This window comes from Dermacentor variabilis, chromosome 6 (assembly GCF_050947875.1).
Source record: "Dermacentor variabilis isolate Ectoservices chromosome 6, ASM5094787v1, whole genome shotgun sequence".
NCBI lineage: Eukaryota > Metazoa > Arthropoda > Arachnida > Ixodida > Ixodidae > Dermacentor > Dermacentor variabilis.
Genome location: NC_134573.1, coordinates 187188920 through 187214597, shown reverse-complemented (window position 1 = coordinate 187214597; position 25678 = coordinate 187188920). Strand labels below are relative to the sequence as shown.

At 45.7% G+C, this 25678-nt stretch overlaps 1 protein-coding gene, 1 non-coding gene and 1 pseudogene across 2 annotated transcripts in view; all 3 read right to left on the bottom strand.

The window, feature by feature from the left end:
- The window catches only part of LOC142585961 (structural maintenance of chromosomes flexible hinge domain-containing protein 1-like), a 409872-nt gene that overhangs the window by 111168 nt on the left and 273026 nt on the right, over positions 1–25678 (bottom strand). Inside the window, exons 34-36 of the mRNA XM_075697096.1 lie at positions 5937–6049; positions 5747–5802; positions 5572–5656 (exon numbers count right to left, since the gene is read on the bottom strand). Coding sequence (XP_075553211.1) covers positions 5572–5656; positions 5747–5802; positions 5937–6049 — 254 coding nt within the window. The remainder of the gene's footprint in view (positions 1–5571; positions 5657–5746; positions 5803–5936; positions 6050–25678) is intronic.
- LOC142584529 (uncharacterized) lies at positions 9317–17088 on the bottom strand (annotated as a pseudogene).
- Positions 18393–18467, bottom strand: TRNAS-GGA (transfer RNA serine (anticodon GGA)). Its single transcript has one exon. It is a non-coding gene; the product is annotated as a tRNA-Ser (tRNA).

Sequence of the window (25678 nt, the reverse complement as noted above, 5' to 3'; positions counted from 1 at the left end):
AGTTGGGCCCGAGCTAAAGCTTCCTCTTAAAGTGACCCAACACAGGAGCAACAACCAAACTGAAAGATTTAATGCTCTGCACTTCAGCTTTAAATAACTGAAAACCACATGGGTAGCGACAACCAATGAAGCTAAGTACATAATTTCTTGTTGATAGCTGATAAGGAACTCGGGCCCAAAGTATGCTTTATCGACGATGATGCGCTAGTCGCACGAAATTTAGCGTAAGTAAAGGCATTTCTGAAAGCGATCATCCAAGAACACACCTTTTATGGCTGCTTGTAGAATAAGTCCCCCATTCTCTGCCCAATCTGACACTTTGGACTCCTAGTTATTTGGACTCTTGTGGTCTATAGATTGTTTAGAGGCTGAGCTGTGCAAAGTGTCCGTTTTAATATTTAACAGCCATTCGCGCAATTTTAAGAGCACATTCCCGTAATATGTTTCCCGGGCATTATGTTTTTCCCTCCCGGTTCCGTGCAAAACATTTTGGTGAGGTTCCACAGTGTGTCAATAATTTAAAATATAAAATATGCCTGCCTATCTGAAGTTTATCTGAAAACTCTGCACGTCTGAAACGGTTTCTAAAGATCACGAGAAACAGGTACATTTACCAATTTGCTTCTCCAATGCCACGTCAAACACACAAAGTTCATTTAGTTCTTGCATAAGAATGTAACTTGTGTTGCAGAGTGATCTTTGATACACTGACTCAACACTACCCTAAAAGCCCGTGTCGCCCGGCCACAAGACCACGGTGCATCTTGGCTGCTTGGTAGAAACTACAACACTAGGAGTACTCTTTAACGAGAATATGAGCTGGGATCCTCAAACAAGGTCAGTTGTGTCTAATTTAGCTAAGTTCCTTGGTATACTAGCAATCATTCACTAATACCTTCCTGTATCACTAAAATTAATTATCTATAATACCCTGTTCTTATCACATCTCAACTATTGTTTCTTAGTCTGGGGAAATACCACAGTCTAATATTAACAAACTACACGTATGACAAAATAAAACAGTACATTATATTGCCCTAGATTATAATGAGCACACTGAGGAGTTTTCTCAGCAGCTTAAGATTATACCAGTGCCAAACTCTATGAACACTGCTCATGCATCAGGCATAAAAAATCCATATATAATTGCAGGAACGCTTTCTTAAATACTATACTGTCTCTGAAAGCTAACACCATACTGTATTCATTCCATAAAAAAGAATTCTGGTGCAATCCATTTTGTCACACTGCCATTTATGTCACATACTTGCATCATTACTAAACAATCTCTCAAAACATCTGGGATGAAAAATGCAGCATACACAGTGTATTCGATAACATTTCTTGATGTAAATAAATTTTCTGGTGCTACTGCTAGATTTTCTGTGTTTTACTGCGAAGTTCTTCCTTTTTCTTCCTTTTGCATTACACTATTCTAAAAGTGAAGCTGGCACTAATTTTTAAATCAGTTCTGTTGTATCTTTGTTGCATTCGTGATGTAATCATTGTTGTATGCCATGTACATAGAAGACTTAGGCACCCTCAAGTGAAATAATCTTTCATGTGAGCACATGCACATTTTAATGATGCAAATGAACAGAACTTTAGCTTGTGTGCAGTTTTGTACAACGTACAGTTAAATCTCGATATAACGAATCACGCAGGACTGCCAAAATTGTTTGTTATTCTGAAAGGTCGTTATAATGAAAGTCCCAAAATTAACCATTCCGCTCATCAACACATCGGTTCATAAGTTGTCACCATTTGAGCTCTCGATGAAATCCTCGCTGTTGGCTCTTGGCCTACGCTGTTGCCGTTTTCAATAGATTCCGTGGCCACACACCACCGAAGCAGAAGTACCGTAGAATAAGAGTGACGTGCACAAAGCAAACACTGATGTGAGAAAACTATTGACAAAAAGGAAGCTCCATGTCTCCTCCAAAGCACGTTTCTTGTTTGTTTGTTTTTCACATTTCATGCTGTGGATACCGCCACAGTCTCACTAGAGGTGGACACCTGAAACTATTACAAAGCGCAAGCATGCACAAACAGCATCGTCCGAAAAGTGCAAAGTGCGACTGTGTGGCATCCCCTTGAGTACGAAGGTTACACTGCTCCGCGTGCGTAGTAGCTAGTACGGCTGCAGAAACAAGCGTGAAAGGAACAGGCATGCACAGAAAGAAGAGTGAAAGAAAGAAGAGATGCACCTCCGTTGCTAGGTGACACTTGCCTGGGCGGAGCATGTGCTAGCAAAACCCAAGGTGTCCTCGCCTCTCCAATAGATTTTAAAAAATCCTCTCCCGCATTTTTTTACTGAGCGCAGTCTCAGGTATTCTGAACCCGTGCACCCTGGCATCCGCTTTCTGCGCCTTGTCGTCTGCTAGCCTACTGTTTCCGCTGCCACGAAGGATGCAAGGATATCCACAGATTTCTGAATATTAGTTTGTGGTACTGAAGCATTGTTAACATGACACACAGGAAGTGAATAACGATCGTTATTCTGAAAAGATCAGTATTCTGAAGTTCACAGCACTCAAATATTTTTACACTGAAACCATAAGAAGTAGCTGGGGATTTCTGAAAAGTTCGTTAACCTGAAAAGTTTGTTGATGTAGTGTTTGTAGTAATGAGGTTTCACTGTATAAAGAGGTGCCATGCAGAAACAAGCCAGCCTGTATGGATACGTGTAGTGCCACCTAAGCGCATTTGTACTACGATTCACACATGAATGTGCCCAGTCACGTGTCCACCAGAATATACCATTCAAAAGCCGATTGTCATACTTTGGCAAACAGTCGACCAAGCAAACTCATTCAAAATGACGATTTGAAAGTAGCTTTCAGCTTGCAGAACATCAGAGTCCATTCCAGCGCGCATGCAACCCTACGAGCATGAATGAAACGCATTCAACGCGTAACTGTGGGCCCGCGACTCACACAGGAGCCATGGCCACTGCAGTGATGGTTTTTCTGCAAAGTGTAGGTGTAGACTGCAGTCGTTTTGTTATATTGAAACTGTAATGTAAAAATCCATATAAGTGGAGATAGGGGCTCAATTCGCTTTGGCGGCTTGTGGAACCCTACAATGTTGTTCACAGAAAGCCCTTGTTTACAAGAACACAGGCCAGACAATGTGGACATTTTCAGTGCTGCATCTCATGACCACAGCCACTCAGTGAAAAAGCCGAGTGTCATCAATGCTTTTGGGGGGAAACGCATTTCAGATCAGCAGGCCTTTTACATGCTTGAAATAAACTGGCAATTTGCTCTTGCCAATAATGAACGGCTGCAGCTGGCAAGTGCTGTCCATATGCACAGCAAGCAACCCTGCATTTACTGCCCTCCTGATTTAATGTCTTGATTGACAGCCTCTGTCAGAACAGTGCCATTTTGAATTTCTTGGCAATGAATATTACCGATCTCGCAAGAAGTGATTGTGTCTCCTTTAGCAGAAGCACACTTGCAAGGGTACGGTGTGGCACAGCATTCTATATGTTGGATGTGGTGGTGAATAACAGTTTGATACACAACTTAACAGGACTCTTTAAGGAACTATCAGACGTTGTTTGGGGTATTATCGGCCTTAGTGAGATTAGAACTGGTGAGGCTTATACATTACTAAATAACGGTCATGTCCTCTGCTATAGAGGTCTCCCTGATAAGAAGCAATAAGGGGTAGGATTCCTAATTCATTAGGACATAGCGGGCAACATTGACGAATTTTGCAGCATTAATGAGATTCTAGCTGTAGTCATAATCAAACTTAATAAGAGGTATAGATTAAAGGTGGTACAGGCCTGCGCTTCAACATCCAGTCACGACGATGAGGAAGTAGATCAGATTTGTGAAGATGTTGAATTAGCGATGAGATAAGTGCAAATTCGGAATACAGTAGTAATGGGTGTCTTCAATGCAAAAGATGGAAAAAAGCAGGCGGGTGAACAGGCTATTGGCAACTACGGCGTCAATTATAGAAACACTAGAGGAGAGATACTGGTAGAATTCACAGAAAGGAACAAGCTGAGAATAATGAAGGAAGCGTAGCAACAGAAAGTGGACCTGGAAAAGCCCTAACGGTGAAACAAGAAATGAAATGCGTGCGAGAGCGCCGATTCGAGGTGGCGAGGTAATCAAATCGGCAGCGGTAGTGGCTTTGATGAATGCCGTTTTGGACCTGCGGTCACGGCAAAAAGTCTAGAAAATCGGATGGCGAAGGGCTTTTGTGTGCAAAATTTCAGACGTTCTGATACAGTGATTCTATAGGGTACGTGGTGATGCCACGAAACTGTCCTAATTATCGGGTATCCGGAAAGTCAGTTGTTGACTGCACACTGGCAACTCCTCTAGCCGACGAAAGGCTGTCAAAGTCAATTCGTTGCGATTGCTGTCTGTTACTTAAGCCAGCATTACCGCAATTGTTGTTCCCTTTAAAAAAATTTACGGCTAATTTTCCCAGATAGAAGCACAAATTCCCTGAGTTTTCCCTGAGTTTTCCCAGTTTTCTCAGTTGGTAGACACCCTGACACGGCATCAAATGCCACGCGTATCTTTTTTTAAGACAGCCGTTGTCTGCTAGCTGCTTGCGCTTGCGTGAGAAAATATCTACCGACAGCTCCGAGGGTCCGCAGACAGTCCGTAACTTCCGGTACGTGAAAAATGAACACAATTCTGGCAGCTTTCAGATTGGTGGGTGGAGCTTCCGAAGCTGCTCGAGAAAATCGAATGTGGGAAAGCAGCACCAAGCAGTCTGGGACTGTCAGGGATTGATTATCGAAGAGACCCACCGAGTAGACCAGTGGGTATAGATGCATACCTGCCAAATTTGGGACATCGAAATTCAGGAGGTTCACCAAGAGGAGCAGGGGAAGGGACAAGAAAAATATTTTTTTTTTCTAGGCCACAGGAATGTCAGAAACAGCTCTGAAGAGCTGCAAGTACATTTATCAGAGGTCTCAACGTTCTTACTGTGACCGGAGACAGTGAGTGCACACACATATAATTACAGAATACCTAGGATGGGCCCCCATGAGTCGCCTTCTTCCGCTCCTAAAAAGCTTCACTTCATAACATGGCTGTAAAGTAGCAAAGCTAACTTGAGAAAACTAACCATTATGCAACAGCTTATGCAACGCTGAGTTAGGCTTACACTGCTTATGAACAAATGGCTTACATTAAAATCTAACTTCGACTAGCTACCTTGCACATGATGGCAATTACAATGCAGCAGTGCCGCATAACACGTTTTTTCCCCCCCTCGTGGTAGGGTTGGTGAAGAAGTTCGAGAAATTTATGGGTGTGCCCGTACTGTTAAGAGAACTGGTCGCAATTCAGGAATCGACCAGACAAAATGAGAGTTGGCTGGTATGCAGATGTGACCACCTCCTGAAAACATCGGTACTCCTGACCACATTGACTGTACAAAGAGTCATAATGCCACAAAAGGTTCATCGCTACTTCACGTATCGCATTAGTTGTTTGGTCTGGCAGAAGTAACAGCCATCACAAATGATTTGGGATCAGGAATGCAACCCCCATGTTACAGTAAAGCAGCTATGCAGAGAAGGTAACTTACAATCGTACTGCTGATGGCATGCTTGCCATTGTTGAAGTGGAACTGCATGTTATATTCTCCAGACTTCTCCGGCACCCTCACTTTCCTAAAATAAGAAGCATAATAAACATGAAAACAAGTGATCAGTCACTGCTAGTGTACAGCTTTTGATCTTATGCAAAGACATATAAAGTACCTGAAGTGGTAAAAGCCATTGGAAGATGTGCTTTCAGCTGGAGCTACTGTAAATATCTAGTTTGGAACAAAGAAAATGTAGACATAAGAAAAAATTTTATTAAGGGTTCACTGATCTCCCAAGGTGCACATTTACGAGATTGCATGCTGTCTACAAAGTTAGAAGATTTTTTCTTTTTAAGGTTACAAACCTTTTGGTGGTTCTTTGGGGCACAGTCTATACGAGTCAATTTCATGCTCAGTTGTTTACCAAGCACAGAGCACATTACATTGCCATCTTCTGCGACCACGTGCACAGTTGTCTCTGTGCAGAAGAAAAAAAAAACAAGTACAGTCACACAACATACGTGCGTGGAGTATCTGCATCACACACAGCCACATGCATTTATTCAATACTCATTTTTGTTCATCTTTTTACTGCATGTACCTTGCAGCAAATCCCCTTAATTAAGAAGACAAAAAGTACCGCCATGTAAGGCAACAATGCACAGCCAAATACACTCAAACCTCATTAAAAAAAAAAACAGGATACAGTTTAATGCCTTTGTAACAAACTGCTTAGGGCCTCCAAAATCCCTTTTTATACAGGTCCCTTCATTGCAATATTAGAGGAGGCTAAGCACATTCCACAACAATAACAACAACAGAAAAAACCTTAATTAGCAAATTTTTTTTTTCAACTTCGTCTGACGAATGGACGCGATCACAGCCAACTTTATTGCACCGAGGTTCACAGCGTACTCCATGACGAAATGCAGGAGCTGCAGAAAGTAAAGCTTACATAATCGATTGTCTCTGTTGCCTCCCTTGCCACTAAAATTCTTTGTTCGTTTACAGGGAACATCACCACTGCTGCCTTCATAGGCATTTGTGTCCTTTCGCCCTAGATGACTTTGGAGATGTTATCGATCATCAGTTACAATTACATCACCATGTCAACATCAACTCTGACGTAATTGTCAGCCACCAAGCTCACTGATGCGTTACAACAAGCAGCGTAGCAGTTGAGCGATTCCTGGAGCAGTGCAGCAAAACTATACTTCTGACATTGGCCTGTTTATCAAGTGCACTGCTAGCACAGCCATTAGCACTAGCACAGAGGACATCTCGGTGGCACCTGCAAAAGACAGCGATGGAAGTGCTACACAGTGTTTGTTGTAAAGCAACAAATCAACTGCCAGGAACATCTAAATTTCTTTGCTGTAGAAGCAAACTTGTTGCAGTGGTCTTCATTCTAGATTCGTACACAATACTTATGAAAGATATCATTTTCGCAGGGACATAATCGTTCTTTTGTTAGACAGGCATACATTGTAGAGGTATTCAACTGTATAATGAAGTAAATGACGTTCCCCTTAAAATTACCACAGAAATCCATCTACAGTCAATGTCAAATTTTCGTACTCCCTAGGGACCGCGAAAATGTCCCAAAAACGAATGCATGCTCTTAAACTGCCTTCAAGGGCTCAAATCACCACAGCTGCATCTGAAATAGCTTTAAAGGCCTGCAAGTGCACTTATTAGGTCTCTCGGTGCTCATACTGTGACAGGAGATGGTAGATGTAAGCATGTATAGTTGCCCCTCTGTAGTCTTGGTGTATTTCGGCAAAGCTATCGCAAACAGGCATTATGAAACACTCTAGACCCTTGCCGTGTTTTCTGCACTTTGATACCATTGGCAGTGATGACATGGTGCAGTTGGTGCCATTGTCAACAGTGCCGAATCCTTTAACTAAAAAACATGGCACCAAACAGTAGGAAGCTTGATAACAAACATTGAAGCAGCTAGGCCTAACGATAGCCAAAAGTAACTACTAATGGCTGCCAGCAAATCAGTGTGTGAGAGTGCTTGTTTGAGATGGCGAGATACAGTCGTACCCATCTATAATGAACTCGGCATTTTCGCAAAAAGAGGTCATTGTATCAGTAGTTTGTTATATAGGATGTCCTACGTAATTTGTGCCAACACTTATATATGCCACTGCGATGTAGCTAGACAGAACCCAGGTACAGTAAAACGCTATTAATTCAGATTTCACAGGATAAAAAAAATGTCCAAGTTCACCAAATCTTGAGTTATCGAGGGTATCAAGAAAGTAATCAACAAATGTTCACTACGTCAACACGCTTTTATTTACTGAATGAATGAGCAAATCCTGTTTTTATTCTGTATAAAACCAGAGCGGGAGCTGCAAGTCTCGTCATCTCGTGATTGCCCCTGGCAGTGGCAAAGGCCTCACGACTTCCTTCACAGCGGCGCCATAGCGCGGCTTCATTTGACGTATGCTTTTCCCTACCATGCAGACATCCTGATTATTTTTTCGCCAGTGAGCTGGTCGCCAACAGGTCGTCCGTACATTGCGATGTAGTCGACGCTCTCCATCCTGGACAGCTTTGCATCGAGTCAAAGCACCGACAACTTTACGCAGTCAACCACGGCCACTATCGACGCGATCATGGACAGCGACGTTGCAGTTCTGAAAGGACGTGGTCGACACACGCACAGAGTGAAAACAAAACTACTGTTTGCTGCAATAACTGCGGAATAAACCGGGCTCGCTATTGCTACAGTAATCAATGGCGACTAAGCAGTTTCGAAGGCATGCAGCCAATACGTGCACAGTGTCAAAATGAAACTACTGTTTGCCGCAACCATTGTGGACGAAACCATGGTGGCTATCAACGCGATCATAGTTTATGACTGTGCAGTTATGAAGACACATGATCAACATGGTGTTATGGATGGTGCAAAATTAAGACTGTAAAGTCAAAAACAGCCACGAAACATTCCGGCAATGCTGTCATACATGTATGATTTCCATTCACGACTATGGCAATGTGAACTCCGCTGCTTCATTTCGGTTGTACGCTAGCGCCATTCTTGCTCTTTTGCGGCGCTCCGTGCTCACCAAGCTCCCAGAGGTATTTCAATTAACTGATGTGCAGCCAAATATGTCTGGATTAACTAGGGTGCAATTGCATCGAATAACGCATACACCTGACAAGACCAGGGGATGAGTCCGAATGATCAGATTTTCTGAATAAACAAGGTTCAAATTATTGAGGTTTTCCTGTAATGTTCTTTGCCCTTTGCTTGGAGCAAGTCAGATATTTTTTTTATTTTGCCTAATTACATAATCAGTTATTATTGATTAATCAACTTCATTAATTATATACAGAGCAAAAGTGCCTGAGAAAGCTGTGGACCATCTTGAAAAGTTCCCGACCCAGCTTTCTGCTGCTCAATAGGTGCTACACAAAACTTCTTTCCAAGCCTAAAATAAGCCAGTGAAAAGTGCCATGAGAGTAGCTATGCAGCATTTTCTTGTGTTTCGTAGGCTTTATAATAAAGTGAGGCAACAAGTGACCTTATTGTCTGACTATTACGCGCCATGAGCAAGCCTGTTTACAGCCTTTTACAGTGCAGACCTTGCCTCTGCAAGTGTTCGTTGCTTATTGCTCACAGCAACAAATATTGTTATGAGCTAACGCGACTGGTTACCTTATTCGTTTGAATCCAATGTAGCTGCGATTACAAAAAGATTGTGTGTGGCTAGATTTGGAGCTCGCCTTCAGCCCTACGAGCATGCACAGCTTATCCCCGATACTGTAGTAAAGGGCTGTAATGGATATAACAAAGTAAATTCAGGTCCCCCTTCAACTTTGTTACAATGAGGTTTAAGTGTAGTCTCCACTAACAATAGAGAGCTTTAGATTAGGGGGACACAAGCATCGGGGCCCCAAACCGCTGGGGGGCCCTAACGCTTGTGTCTCCATAATCTAAAACGCTCTAATGTCTAATAAGGTAGAGAATGTCACAAGACATTTGAACTGGTTTTTGACATTATGCTGCTCCTTGACAAGGTGAGCATGGGGAAAATAACTAAACACTTCCCACAAGTATTCTGTCGTGATGCTGGCATGCATCAAGGAAATAGTAACTAACAGGGTTCGTACACAATATTTGGCTGAAAATTCAAGGACATTTCAAGGATTTCAAGGATGCAAAAAGGCAGAATTCAAGGAGTGTTAGCGTAATTTTATTTCCTCACATGACTTAGAAAAGGAGCCCTATTTTCGCATTAATTTCTCTTTCAAGAGCTGTTATCTCCGCTTCTTTTTCTTTGGCTGTTCGACGGAAACTGTTGGCCTTGACAAGACATGTCTGTTGTATCGTAGGTGTAGGGTAGCTGGGTCAGGTGGCCAGGCACATCGAGCCACACTCGGGGGGCCTCCGTCCCAAAAGAACAACCACGACTTAAATAGTCTGCTATCACATCCCTCACTTCTCTGTGTCTGTCCCTTGACAACACCAGCCTTTTTATTGCCATTATGATGTCACATATGACGTAACAACAAAACCGAAACTAGAAACGAACAACAACACAACTGCACAACAACACAACAACACAACATACACCTTCCCTTAAAAGAAAGAAAGAAACAAGGAAACAAACTTGAACACTTCACAAAGACAGTCTAAGAGGTCACAAAGTCACTCAGCCATGCTGGAGGTCGGCGAATTCTAATTCTGCGTTCCGACTGTGCTGTAGCACTTCTGGATGTTGATGGGGACTCTAGTTGATGCTCCTCTCCTCTTAGCTCGTTCTCTGCTTGAGCTGTTCGTTCAGTGGTATGGAGAAGGCCAGGGTGCTCAGCTGGCATAGTTTGGGGCTCGGGAACAACAGGAAAACTGGCATACCAGTCACCAGCCACAGGAGCAGCTGTTGTCAACTGTGAGCCTCCTTGACGAACCGTGTGCGGCACCTTAGACAGCCTCTCGGCATTCCACGTTTTGTTGTCTTCCAGGGTGAAAGCACTGTTTCCCTTTTTACTCACTATCTTCAGGGGTTCACTGTAGGACAAATCGCCTTTCCTCGAAACATGAGGGTCTTCACCCTCACGAAGTCACCTGTACGGAACGTTGGCACTTTCGCCCCTCTTTTTCAATCTGTATACTCCTTGCTGCTCATTTGTTTATCTCTCACCCTCTTCCGTAATTGGGCAATTTTCTGGTGCCGGCTTGTAAAAGAAACCTGGGCCTGGGAATACGTCCACTATGTCCAACATGGTGCGTGGAGCGCGTCCATGCAAGAGTACAGCTGGTGGAATGCCCGTTGTGGCATGTGGTGTACTGCGATAAACAGCCAGGTACTCCAATACTGCTGTCTCAATAGGTCGATGTTCCGAAACTGCAAGCTGCATGTAGTCTTTCAAGACCCTGTTGAAACGTTCCACCTGTCCATTACTTTGAGGATGATAAATCGATGAGCAGGTGTGCATAATTCCGCGCTTTCTGAGAAAATCCTCGAACTGGGTAGACTTCAGTTGCGGTCCATGATCTGTTAATATCTCATCTGGGTACCCCTCTCTGCTGAACACTGCCGTCAAGAATCCGATTACAGCATTACTTGTCACACTTGAGACAAAGGATACCTCGGGCCACTTGGAATAAAGGTCAATCAACGTTATTGCAAACTTGCAGCTCTCCCTAGCTCTTGTAAAAGGGCCGACAATGTCCAGCGCTAGTTTCTGCCAAGCACGCTCAGGAAGCGGAATGGGTTCCAGTGGTGCTACTGCAGGCTTCGCTGACTTATCTGCCGCTTGACAGACACTGCAAGACGAGATTGCTTGCTCTACTTGTTTGTCGAGCCCTGGCCACCAATACTGCTCGCGAAGCCTCTGCTTTGTGCGCACAATTCCTTGGTGACCTTCATGCGCCAACTCCACGAGCGTTGATGTCAATGCAGCTGGTATGACCAGGCGCTCATCCCGCAATAGAAGGCTGTCCATAACTGCCAACTCATCCCGTACGTAGAAAAAGGGCCGCAACTCTGGCTGAAGACTGCATTTCGCCAGCCACCTAGATGTTACGTAAGTCATCACCTGCTGTAGCAGCAAGTCGGATTGAACAGCTTCCTGAAGTTGTGCCTTTGTGATGCAGGTGGAAACAAGCGACACAACTTCTTCCTTTTGTTCTTGTACGTTTGACAGAGGCAATCGTGATAGAGCATCCGCCACCTTGTTATCACTTCCACGGTGGTATAGTACATGAAAATTGTAGTACAGTAGACGTGCCGACCATCTTGCAATTCGGGTAGACCAGCGGCCTGTGCCACGGGATGAGAGGAGAGTAACCAGATGCACTGAAGGAAGTTCATAGCTCGAACTTCCTTCCCCAAAGAAAAACATGCCAGTGTTCACATGCCCATACGCATGCGAGTGCCTCCTTTTCTCCTACCGAGTACTTGCGCTCCGCTTGCGACAGCATTCGAGACACGAAGGCAACGGTGCGGAGTTCATTTCCGTACCTCTGTTGTAGCACTGCTCCCAGACCGTATTCGGGAGCATCTGTAGTCACTACCGGAAGTAGCGAGGGGTTAAATGTGTGCACGGCCTTGCTTGTTGCAAGTAGTTGCTTCACCGCACGGAAGCTTTGAGCAGCCTTGTCGTCCCAGGAAAAAGAAGCTCCTTGACGAAGTAACTCGCGAATAGGCTCCACGACGTCAGCAAAGTGAGGAACAAACTTGGCATAATAGCTGACAAGTCCAAGGAACGAACGTAGCTCTGTGGTGTTCGTGGGCGCTGGGGCATGAACAATAGCTTCAACCTTCGATTTCAAGGGTGACAAGCCGTTGTGGCTGACGACATCTCCCAAGAATGTCAGTTCTTGCACATTGAACAAGCACTTTTCGTTAAGCCGCAGGCCAGCTGCTGAGATGCACTGAAGAACATCATGAAGGTTTGCAGAGTGCTCAGCCGCAGATTTACCGTAGACGATAATATCGTCTATGTCGCAAAGTACACCCTTGCAGCCTCTCAGGATTGAAGTCATCATCTTCTGAAAAGCGGCTGGTGCAGAGGCGAGGCCGAAACACACTCGACGGAACCGAAAAAGACCGTCATGCGTAATGAATGTCGTCAGATTGCGGCTTTCAGGCGCTAATTCCACTTGATGGTAGGCTGATGCCAAGTCGATTTTTGAAAAGTGTGTTGCTCCTGCTAGATGATATAGTAGGTCGTCACTATGTGGAAGAGGAAATCCGTCAACAATCATAGCTTTGTTGGCTTCACGAAGGTCCACACAAAGCCGAATGCTGCCGTTCTTCTTTCGGACCACTACCACCGGAGAAATCCATTCAGAAGCATCCACATTCTCGATTATGCCTGCTTGCTCAAGCCGCTGTACTTCAGCAGAAACTTGTCCCCGAAGGGCCAGAGGAAGTCGGCGTAGCTTAGCGGCCACTGGGGTCACATTCACCTTGTGGTTGATGTGATGAGCAAAGCCTTTTACTAGTCCTGTCTCATCTGAGAACAAGTGGCAGAATTTCTCGTGAAATTCCAGAGGTAGAAGGTCGGAAGCAACACTTTTCATTTGCAGGCATTTCAACTCAGCCCCATGTATATGCAAGTCCAGGCTGCTGATGGCGTCCATTCCAAGTACTGCGGTTCCCTGCTGTACAACATACAGGAGAACAGGGACAGTGCGTTGCTTGTAAGCAACGGTAGCGGAGAAACATCCCTTCACTGTGATCTTCCCGTTAGAGTAATCCAATAAAGCAACAGCAGGTGGTAACAACGCTTTCCTACTTTGAAAATGCTTCATGTAAATGTCCTCCGTTATTATGGATACTGACGACCCTGTATCTACTAAAAAGTTCACAGGAACGCCTTCAACTTGCAGTTCGATGAAAATGCTGGGGCGCGAAACGCCGGTCGAGACATGTAGCAGCGTCACACAATGCTCGGCATCCGCTTGCACTTGCGTTACGCGTTGCTCGGCGTCCTCTTGCACTTCCCTCACGCTCTCCTTAAATTCCGAACTGCGGCACATAACCTGAAAGTGACCTGCTTTTCCACACCCAGAGCATTTCTTATGTTTAGCCTTGCAATTCGGCGAATTTGCCAAATGTCAAGTAGACCCGCAGCGGTAGCAACAACGCTGATTCGTATCCCTTGCAGACGCCGGCTGCGTCTGTTGACATTTCCACGGCGAGGGCATGAACTCTTTACGACGACTGTCACGCGACTTCGACGCCGAAGCGCCTGCATGTCGTACATACTTCACATCCTCCGCTGCGCCGAACTCTCGAAGGCTCTTCCAAGTTGCTTCGTAATGTTCTGCTATCGTAACTGCCCTGTCCAAGGCCAGCGTTGTGCCTTCGAAAAGGAAACGCTCACGAAGCCTGTCCGATGCGATACCAGAAATGAGTTGGTCGCGGACAGCTATGTCGGAGGATCCCTCGAACTCACAGTTCTTTGTTAGTTCGGTAAATTAGCAATGTAGACATCAGTAGGCTCACCCGGATTTTGTATCCTCTGTTTGAAGTGGTGCCGTTCGACGAGCACATTCATCGTGGTTGAGAACAGGCGATCACAAATGCACAGCGCGTCTTGAAATGCATCTTCCGCCGCTGTAACTTGACTTGTAGAACTAGTATGCTGATCTGCGACTGGCACCGTGGGAGTAGTAGCAGACAGAGTAGTAGCAGCGTTCATCGACGCGTTGCGGAATTTACGTTGCTCCTCGATGCCAAGCGAATGCAGAAGCATGGCTCTCCGCCGAGAAGTAGCAAACTCGGTGGCACCCGACGCTTCCAAGTAGGTAGAAAATAGTTCCTTCCACTGCTTCCATGGTATCAGTGGCTGACCGGGGGTTTCCAGAAATGCAGGCGGAGGCGTAAGTCCCGCGAAAGTCATCGTAAGTCCCACCCACGTCACCAATATGTTGTATCGTAGGTGTAGGGTAGCTGGGTCAGGTGGCCTCCGTCCCAAAAGAACAACCACGACTTCAATCGTCTGCTATCACATCCCTCACTTCTCTGTGTCTGTCCCTTGACAGCAACAGCCTTTTTATTGCCATTATGACGTCACGTATGACGCAACAACAAAACCGAAACTAGAAACGAAACCAACTGCACAACAACACAACAACACAACAATGTCAGGTCATTTTTTGCTCCGGCGTCTTCCGCAAAGCGATCCGCTGACTCCTGCAAGCACTTATGAGTTTTTTGGAGCTTTGTCTTCTTCTCTTGCATGCTCTGTAGCTCTAGCTCGAGTCCTTTTCTCTTCAAAGTTGCTGTGCTACAGCTTGCTTCTTCTGTTCGTCCAGATATAACGCATACCTATGCCTGGCTTGGCGCACTGATGACTTCAGTTCTTTCGACAGCAGAACTTTAAGCAGCCCACCATGGGTTTTCACGGCCTCGCATATGACTCGTACTGAGATATACGAGAGCTCTGCCATATTTTCGACCGCGATCTGCTTGTTTACACTGAAACCTTTTTCTACTGAAGCCTACCCATGGCTAAGCAAGAGAAGGACCTTCAGTACTTCCCATATTGAGAACGCCGGGTCATGCTTCAAAAGGCGCACGAAGAGAATGTCAAGGCGTTCCTGGTCTCCTTATTAGTTTTGCAGTTAATGCCGTTTTTCTTGGCAATACTGAGTGTACTGTGCACATACAATATCGCTCTTGTGCTCAGAGAGAAGCTTGCTGTCAATTAAACATTTAAGAACAACTTTCAGCTTCCCAAGGCACATTTCTGTCTTTGACATCTCTCTGGGGTCGAAACATGAAAACTCTCGAACCAGAGGGTACCTAATAGGACTTCTCTCCATGATTTTCAGGATCATGCTCACAATGAACTTCCGACACTCACCCCTAAATTCAAGAACACACTTGGTACTCGCGTTTCCGCTCTTTAAGATCTTCTCAGCCACCCGTCCAACGTCCACCTTCTCAAGTGACGTGTAATTGGCAGTATCATGAACATCAATTCGCAGCAGTTTCGTGATGCTCGTGGCTTCTGTCAATACCGAGCGCTTCATGAACCTTGCAAGGAGGCTCCTCAAGACAGTTTCAAGCTCTTTTGCTAAAAAAAATGTCTTTGGAGAATCCCTCTGAAAAACAGTCAAGAAAGACTGCACAACCATTGCAACATTTAGGGAAAAGTTAAGTTTTGCAAGTGCAAGCTGATCCTTTAGAAAAGCACTGACATTCTCATACGCTCTACATTTCGGCAAGGGTAGCCTATGGTCGCTCACTGCTTCGGTGTAGTGCCTCAAATGCTCCCACATAGCCAGGGCTCTCCCCAGTACTGGCACGTTCTCAACCCAACGGTGGGGTACGAAAGGAACTGGAAACAGCTTGCGTCTTGTTTCTTCAACAAAATCTTTACGGCGGGCCGGTGCATCATGGAAGAGTGAGAATAAGCTTGACAGAAAGGTGTCAACTGGCCAGCTCGTCGCATGCATTCCTGCTTAGTAAGCATTATGCACTGTGGGCAAGCCACATGGACCAATATCCAAGCACTGAACTTGAAAGTCATTCTTCATGTGCTGCTGCAACTTGTTGAAAAGACTCCAGTTGACATTCGGGCCGTCCATCGAGAGCTGCACAATCCTGCTCAGGGGAAAGGACGCGAGTGTTTCCTTCAACTTTAGCATAAGGTCGTCCGCTGTGCTGTGACCCATGAATGTCGAAGTCAGGTATCTGGTTGTCACCTCACAGTTGTTCCACAATCTGACGTGAACATCAAGTTGTTTTCTTTGCAGGTATTCATTCAAGGTTTCGTCAAAAAGCACAACAATATTGCCAGACTTCTCCATCACTTGTTGTACCTGCTAAGTGAATGAAAAATGGGCACAGACCGTGGCTGCGCCCATTTTTTCTCAGAGCAAGTGAAGCTTCTCGTGACCTCGCTATCCGGAAACATCTTTTGGAATAGCTGGGAAATGGATCCACTGGAGATGTAGGAGTAGTGTGACGACACAACTCTCATCGTCCACAAAATCTGGGCTTCGATCCCGGAATCATGCTTTCTGCAGTCTTCGTGAAGTGTCACAGCCCGAGAGGAAGTTGCCGTGGTTTCACGCTTACAAGCAGCCACGGATGTCAGATTTGCCGCTTGCACGAAACTTGCAACGGATGAGCAGCCCTCACCTGCTGAACTTTTGGATCGGTGCTTCGCGCCTTTCTGGTGGCTCTTCAAGGCAGATTCCCCCATCATTGCAATGTCGACCGCCTTCTGACATATTGCGCACTTTGCTCGATAAGGATCGCTTGGTTCCAGTCTCACCCAGTGACGATAGTCCGTATGTTGCAGCCACACAGGCTGAAACTTGCACTTCCCGCCTGGCGCCTTGTCAAAGCAAACACACAACGCAAACACGAACTCCACTGAAATGGCGCGCACGAGACCGACAGACGGTCCAACTATAGTGCCTAAAAGAGCATTTACTAGTGCGCCGAGCGCGGGTGTCCCGGTAGCACTGAGAGTGATGCCTGCCGCCGCCGGCCGCTTGGTGCGCTGCACTACGAGACTGTGCCGGACCATGCTGAGGCATGGGCAGACTTCAGGCGACACACGACGCGAGCCTCCCCATTTGCCCGGCGATCTGGCTCTTTTATGTTCTTGTCCCATCCGCGATACATTCGGGGTCTGCGGACGCGCTGGGTAATGAGAGGAGCCGTTTCTTTCCACGTCTCTGTCTGGGAAATCACGGTTTCGCGGCCTGTTTAAAGCTTCTTTAGTCAGACGATCGCACACATAGACGCAAAACACCCACTCACAAGAAGAAAAGACTGCAACGAAAGCAGCAGCAAGGCGCGAACTGAACTACGCATTACAATCAGCGCATCGCAAATGAACGCGAATCGAACGCCCCACGGTTTAGCATGGTGCCGACAGGCATCACTGCCCGTGCCACCGTGGCGCGTTGCAGACGCTCGGTGGACGGTACACTAGAGTATATTCTAGGCACTATACACTAACCAATCCAGTGATATGCCTCGCATTGGATTGGATTCGATTTCCGATGCACATTAGTTGCCAGACGACGTAGGGGCTGAGGGATTTAAAACCGAAACTTCCCGATGTTGCCCTTTAGTCAACACAGCTTGTTTTCATGGGCATTCGTAAGCGAAAGGGCCTTTAAAATCAGCATGAATTGCGGAGGTACGTCGTTAATTTTCTCTAGCGGAAAAAATCCCACGGGATTTTCAAGGATTACAAGAAGCTCACGGGTATTCAAGTAGTTTCAAGGGCCCTTGAACTTATACTGTTGATATCAAGGATATTCAAGGATTTCAAGGGGCTGTGCGAACCCTGAACTAATGAAAAAGGCTGTTACAGGTAGTCAAAGAGAGTAAAGGCTCTTTTTCTACCCTTCCTACAGGCAAAAAAAGATGTAGAAGTTTTCTCCCTCCCTGCAGTGTCAAATGCCGGAAATTTTACCCCCAGTGGCTCCTTTTCATTATTTTTTTCACAATTGGACCTTAAGATGATGAAAACAACATAAAGCTCCACTCTGGTTTCTCCATACTGCATGTCACCAAGGTGATTTGAGTGCAGGGCACAGAAATAATGCACCCTGTATCACAACAGGATGACAGATGGTACAGCAGTGTGCTCTGCTTAAAAGGCCACTTTCACATATAAGAATTAAGAATTTTTGAGAAAGGAAGCTGCCAATAGAGGAAGTACATTGAAATCTCAATATAAGAAGCTTCAGGGGACCATGACAAATGATTTATTATTGAATAAAGGGAAAATCAGACATCCACCCGTTCGTAGCAATTGCTACAAAGGAAACCCATACGGGTTCCTCGAAAGAAAAGCCTCAGAGTTGAAGAAAAATTCGCCCTGGTCCGGGACTCGAACCCGGGACCACCGCCTTTCCGGGGCAGCCGCTCTACCATCTGAGCTAACCAGGCGGTTAGCAGATGGCAGGGCGAAGTCGAATCTGTCGACAACACGAAGCATAGGCAAGAGTTTGACGTAGCAGTTCTGCGGAAACCCGCAAGGTGGAGAGAAGTAATGAATAAAGGGAAAATCAGACATCCACCCGTTCGTAGCAATTGCTACAACGATTTATTATTCTTGAACATTGTTATAGTGAAAGCCCCAAGATTAACCATTCCGTGCATCAACCTGTCAGCACATCAGTTGTCACCTTATGGGCCATCTGCGAAAACATCAGTGTTGGGCCTGAGCCTGCACTGTTGCTATTTTTCGTAAATTGCACCGCCACGCACCACCGAAGTACCGTAGCTGGCGACAAAACCACTCACAAGGACGAAGCTCCATGTCACATTCAAAGTGCAACAAGTTTTTTTTTTTCCTTTCTTTCTAACATGTCTTGCAGCAAACACTACTATTGTGTCACTCAAGGCAGACACGTGAACTACACTCTACATTCATTATAATGAACTTGAAGGGGGAGCCGAAATTAGTTCATTATATCCATTACTTTGTTAAATGCATTATTAACGTTTAATGCAATACAGTAAAATGTCGGTGACAAGTAGGGATGTGCGAATACCGAACAGTAAGTCTTGAATCGAATATCAAATCTAATCAAGAAAAAAAAAGCCAAATAGCGAATCGAATATCGAATAACAAAATTGTTTAATAGAAGCTCAAATATTTACAGATTCTCATGCAAAAAAAAAGTAGCTGTTGCCCGTGATCTGGGATCAACTTTTCCCTCCAAGTCGTAACAATGTTGCCAGCCATTGAAAACAACTTTTAGCTTCGTACACTCGTTGCTGGAATGCCCATATATTTCATGGCCATCTTGCACAGTCCTGGGAAGTGTTGCTCGCCTGTTTCTTTCCAGAATGCTACAGGGTCTTGGTCCTTACTGCAAGTGGGCTCTCGTAGGTACCCTTGAAACTCCTTGATGTTGGCTGTTTTTGAGGAGTGTCTTCTTTCTTCTAATGATGTTGCCAGCTTCTCAATGCTGTCCCAGATACTGCTGACGTGTTCCTTGTGAGCTGTACATGCTGACACTTCAGTACAGTCACTTGATGCTTCTCCTGGAGAGCTCTGCAACTCAGTTCTTGCAAGCTTCAAGAGCCTTGTTTACTAGAACGTCTGAGCCCAAAAGAGGTTCTTAAACCTTGGGTCACAGGCGGTTGCGAACACATACTTCTTTTGCTCGCCCTGTCCTGGAAACCTTGTCCTCGTCGGCTGCAAGGCAGTCATTTAGGACAATTTGAGTTCCAAAGAGAAATGGTACTACTGACGACATAGTTGCATACTTCTGGCCACTAAGATCTTTGGTCGCCAATGCGATTGGTTCAAAAGCTTTGACAAGTCCAGCCACTGCGTTCCACTCCTATGGTGTCAGGTTGGGCACAGTTGTCTCAGAGGTGGCAAGCTCTAAACAGACGGCTTCTTTAAGCTGAAAAAGCCGCGAAAGCAGGTCATGCTCACTGTTCCATCTTGTTTCCATGTCGTGAATATTCAAGTTCCAAAACTGAGAGCTCCCCCGTCGCTTGTAATCCTGCAGTCTCGCTGCAGCTTGGGCACTGTGTTTGTAATGACCAGCAATTGCACGACTCTTCTTGAGAATTGCAGAATCTCCTGATGTTTCTTCCTTGGCATCTTTTATAGCTAGTTTCAGTGTATGGCCTATACACTGCATTGGGACGCAAGAAATGCCCCTAAGGGCCACATGGAAGTTTTGTGCATTGTACGTCACCACATAGACTGGCACTCTCTGCACTGGCAGCTCCCAGTTATCCATCATTGCTTGCAGGTGCTCCAGGATGTTGCAAGCAGTGTGGCTCTCAGGCACACTCCAGTTGTCCAATGCAACGGTACTCATCTCGAAGTTGGGGGTTAAGTAATAGCAGGTGAGGCTGACGTAACTTGGGTTAGACCTCGACGTCCACAAGCAGGGTGTCTACCAAATTGACATTTCCAAATTCCCCCGAGTTTTCCAGATTCTCTCTGAGTGCCTTTGCAATATTCCCTGAGTGATGCAGAACTATGTTTTATGTCAAGACGGGCTGAAACCATATCGCCCAATGCTGTCACTCTCTGGAAAAAAATTAAGAAAAAACCACTTAATCCAATTTGAATACTAAAGAGTATAGTTTATGTTATTCAAAAAGAGAATAGAAGGGAGGGGTTAGTAAAACGTACAGCAAATAAGATGTCTTCGAAAAAAAAATTGCAAATCGAGACAGACATTCTCAAATACGAATAAAAAGGAGATGCATACAGAAGCAAATATTTTCGAATATAAGCTATTTCTATCAACTGGTAGCAAGCTCAGTGGTATGAGGCCTGAACTTTGTCACAATTCAGGTTCTCTCTCAACAGCTCGTAAGCCAACCTCAACTGTCCTGACATACTCTTAGCCCGCGCAAGACGCCTCAGTGTTGTTTCACTGCTTTGAAGAGTTTATTTTGGTTTGGATGAGAGACAACTGCATCTTGGCATCAGCCAACACTGTTTTTTCAGCTCAAGCTCCTTAAAAACAGCGGCAGCACACTTCCTTTCACATTCCTGGGTGTCTACCAAGTTGACATTTCCAAATTCCCTGAGTTTTCCAGGTTTTCCCTGAGCACCTTTGCAAAATTCCCTGAATGAGCCAGAGCTTTGTTTTATGTCAAGACAGGCTGACACCACGTTGCCCGATGCTGTCACTCTCTAGTAAGCATGCTGAAACAAAAAAAAAAATAACTTAATCCAGTTTGAATAGTAAGGATTAATATCTATTTCATTTAAAAAGAAAACAGAAGGAAGGTGTTAGTAAAATGCACAGCGAAAGAAATGGTAAAGCCCATTCCAAATTGAGTCGAACATTTTCAAATACGAATGAAAAGGAGATGCATACATAAGTAAATATTTTTAATATGAGCTATTTCTATCAACTGATAGCAAGCTCATCTGTATGAGGCCCTGAACTTTGTCACAACTAAGGTTCTCTCTCAGCAGCTGGGAAGTCAACCTCAACTGTCCTGACATACTCTCAGCCCGTATACATCTCAGGGTTGGGTTTCACTGCTTAAAACGGTTTATTTTGGTTTGGGTGAGGGACACCTGTATCTCAGCGTCAGCCAACACTTAGTTTTTTCAGCTCAAGCTCCTTCAAAAAGGCGGCGGCACACTTCCTTTCCCGTTAATTCCTCAGTGCGTCGGTCCTTTCTGTTCTCATCCTCCTTCTACCACGCTTTCACCACATGGATCATCTGAAGCATCCTCTTGGTCAGTTGTACAGTCAACGTCCGATTTTCGGATTCCCTAGGGGCCGCAAAAACATCCGAAAATCGGGCAGTCCAAAAATAATGAATGCCTGTCTTTAACTGCCCTTAAAGGCTAAAATTGCCACAGGCACGCCCGAAAAAAGAGAGAGAGAGAAAGTGATAAATGAAAGGTAGGGAGGTTAACCAGGACTGAGCCCGGTTGGCTACCCTACACTGGGGAAAGGGAAAGGGGGACGGAAAGATTAAAAGAGAAAGTCCATTGGGGATATCAGTCGGTCACTCAGTCCGGATCACAGACGCTGACTCAATCCGGTATCTTTCAAATATTGCAGCAGTGTTTTTGTGGTTTTTTGTAGCTGCGATATGCGAGGCCATGGTCCCAAGATCTTGTTCAAGGTGAACGGCTTTCCATCTAGCTGATTGAGAGCTGTGCAGAGGTCTTGCCTTTCATCTTCAAAAGATGGGCAGTAGCAGAGTAGGTGTTCTATGGTTTCCTCAACACCGCAGGCATTGCACTCGGCGCTATCAGCCATTCCAATCAAAAATGCATATGCATTAGTGAATGCGATGCCCAAACGTAAGCGGCACAGCACTGTTTCCTCATTTCGCGGAACACCTGGTAACAGCCGCAGTTGCATAAAGAGATAGAGGGAATGCAATCAATGTTGAGTGAATTCAGGTGTGTGCCACTTCTCCAATGTCAAAAAGTGCGCTAGCTTGCCTAAGTGTTGGGCTGTATCGGTCCGCGATAAAGGTATAGAAACAAGGGTTGCTCCTTCGTGTGCTTTCCTAGCAGCTTCGTCAGCGAGGTCGTTGCCGGAGAGACCACAATGACCAGGCAGCCACTGAAACACGACGTCGTGTCCTTTCGTGATCATGTGATGGTGCATTTCTCGTATCTCCGACACGAGTTGTTAACATGACCCGCGACGAAGAGATGGCAGAAGACATTGTAAGGCCGCCTTTGAATCGCCCAAAAAAGCTCTTAAGGCCTGCCAGTACACTTACTAGGCATATCGGTGCTCGTACTGTGACAGGAGATGGGGGTGCACGTGTGTATAATTAAGGAATACATACTGTGTTCCGTGACAATTGCCCCTTCCCACGCTTGTTATGTTTCACCGCCTAACACTAATGTACTGAGGCGAAGCTAACTTTCGAAGACTGACATTACACAACGCGCTGTGCTCTGCGAGCTTCAATGCCAATCGCGAGGATTACAAAGGTGGAGTCGGTGCCATTGGTGATAGCGGCGAATTCTTTCAATGAAAAACACGGCACCACACGGCAAGAAGCTTAATAGCGAACATAGAAGCAGCTAGGCCTAACGTTGTCACGGTGGTGGTTACGGCTGCCAGCGGATCTGCGTGCGAGAGTGCCGGTTCGAGGCGGCGAGATAATCAAAATAGCGGCAGTGGCGGCTTTGATTAATGCCATTTCAGACCTGCAGTCAGGGCAATATACATTGACTATATGGAGTACGTGGTGGTGCCGCAAAGCCGTGCAAATTATCGGGCATGTCCGAAAAATCGGGTGTCTAGAAAATCGGTCGTTAACTACTCTGGCAATACATCGTGCCGATGACACGGTGTCAATGACGATTTGTTGCGATTCCTCTGTTACTGGAGCCAGCATTAACACGACTTTCGTTCCCTTTCAATAAAGTTACAGCTAATTTTCCCTGATAGAAGCACAAATTCCCTGAGTTTTCCCTGAGTTTTTCCAGACTGTTCAAATTCCCTGAGAATTCCCAGTTTTCACAATTGGTAGACACCCTGCATTCATTGCTCAATGCGTAGGTCCTTTCTGTTCTTGTCCTCCTCTTGCCACTCGTTCCCCCCACAGACCATTTGAAGCATCTTCTTGGTCAGCTGCACAGTCCAGGTCAGATTTTTCGAACGCCTTAGGGGCCACGAAAACTTGTTCTCGTGTATGCATGCGTGTATAATTAGAGAATATATACTGTGGCCCGTGGCAATAGCCCCTTCCCACGCTTGTTATGCTTCACTGCAATACTTTTGGGTATGCTTCAAGTAACATTTCTGTATGGAGGCAAAGCTGACTTTTGGGAACCGGCATTATACAATGCACCGTGCTTTCCAAGCTTCTAAGCCAATCGCGAGAACCACAAAGGCGGAGTCTGTGCCATTGCTGACCAGCAGCGAATTCTTTCAATAAAAAAAAAAAACGGCACCCAATGGCAAGAAGCTTCATAGCGAACGTCGAAGCAGCTAGGCCTACCGTTGCCGCAGTGGTGGCTACGGCTGCCAGCGGATCTGCGTGCGAGCGCCGATTTGAGGCGGCGAGGTAATCAAAATGGCAGGGGTGGTGGCTTTGATTAATGCAGTTTCGGACCTGCGGTCATGGCAAAACGTCCAGAAAAACGGATGGCGAAGAGTTGTTGCATCCGAAATTTCAGACATTCTGATACATTGACTCTATGGGGTACGTGGTGGTGCCGCGAAGCCGTCCAAATTATCGGGAATCCGGGAAGTCAGTCGTTGACTGTACAGCCAACTCCAGCCGACAACAGGACATCAAAGACAATTCATTACAATTCCCGTGTTACTCAAGCCAGCATTACCGTGGCTTTCTACCCTTTCAATATTATTACAACTAATTTTCCCTGATAGAGGCACAAATTCCCTGAGCTTTCCCCGAGTTTTCCCAGACTACTCAAAATCACTGAGAATTTCGGGTTTTCCCTGTTTTACCGGTTGGTAGACTCTGCACAAGTCACTTGTAAACGAGATCAACTCTATGCCTTTCTGGAAGTGTGCATGCATTCTCTCCTTGACAGCCATGACTGTCTCTACTCGAAAACATCATGCGGCTGGGTATCTTGTACAACGGCTACATGTGGTTCATCAGCTCTTTGGAACCTCGATTTTTGAGACAGATGTAAGGCTGAAGGTCAAGTGCCAGCGCTCAGGCAACCCAGGTGGTTATCGCCGTTCTCTCGCGCTGTGATAGGTCCTTGCCCAACTTCAGCGCAGTTTTGATGAGCAGCTGTGCACCGTCTGGTCTTTCTTCGTTCCTGCCGTCTCTCAAAATCACACTGTGCAAAGAAAAATTTTTGTTCTTGAGATGGTTCGCGAGTGGCGTCGTCGTACTTGATGGCGTTCGAAATTTCATTTCACAGCTTTTGCACATTGCCTCTTGGGCCGAGTTCCTTATGAAATGTTTCCAAATGGCACTTTTCATTCGTTCAGTCATGTCGCCCCTGACCGAAAGCAGGATCGTTGGACTACGTTTTCCGTCAGATAACGCAGATGAAATACGGAAGCAGAACACGCTGGCTCAGTTCCGATAGCATGGGCCTTGGTGGTTTCGGATTGCCCAGCGAAATGACACCAACGGCCAACGATGCGGAGCACGCAGAGGAAACAGGGGAAGAGAAACTGGCGCCACCTCTATCTCGCTTGCAAAAGTAGGAAAGAAATTTGTTGGCTCTGCGGCTTAGTGATGGCGTGAGTGCCACCCGCACCGGCCATGCAGCGAAGCAATGCAGCGAAGCAACGCAGCACACTGTGGCACCTGTGGGGCCACGCTGTGCGGTTACGCAGTTCACAATGGCGCGCTTTCATTTTGTGCTCACGAATTGCAGTCTCCGATTTCTCTCAAGTGTATCTACAACTTTTGCGTGTGAAGGAAATGAGATATGGTGCAGCCTGTGCGAGCGGTGCAAACAAATGGCTGTTTTAGTTGAGTTTCACAGTTCGACTGTGTGACGACCACAGTTAGATCTGTGTGATACCAGGTTTGTGACATACAAGCTTTGCGTATTTAGAGTCTGTGTGCTAGACCATGATGGAACAGTAGAACTGAAATGCATTTCGCATATTGCCCGCCAACCAGGCTTGCCGAATCTATAGAATATTCAAGTAACCAAATAGTTTAGATTCGATTTGTGAACTGAACTATTC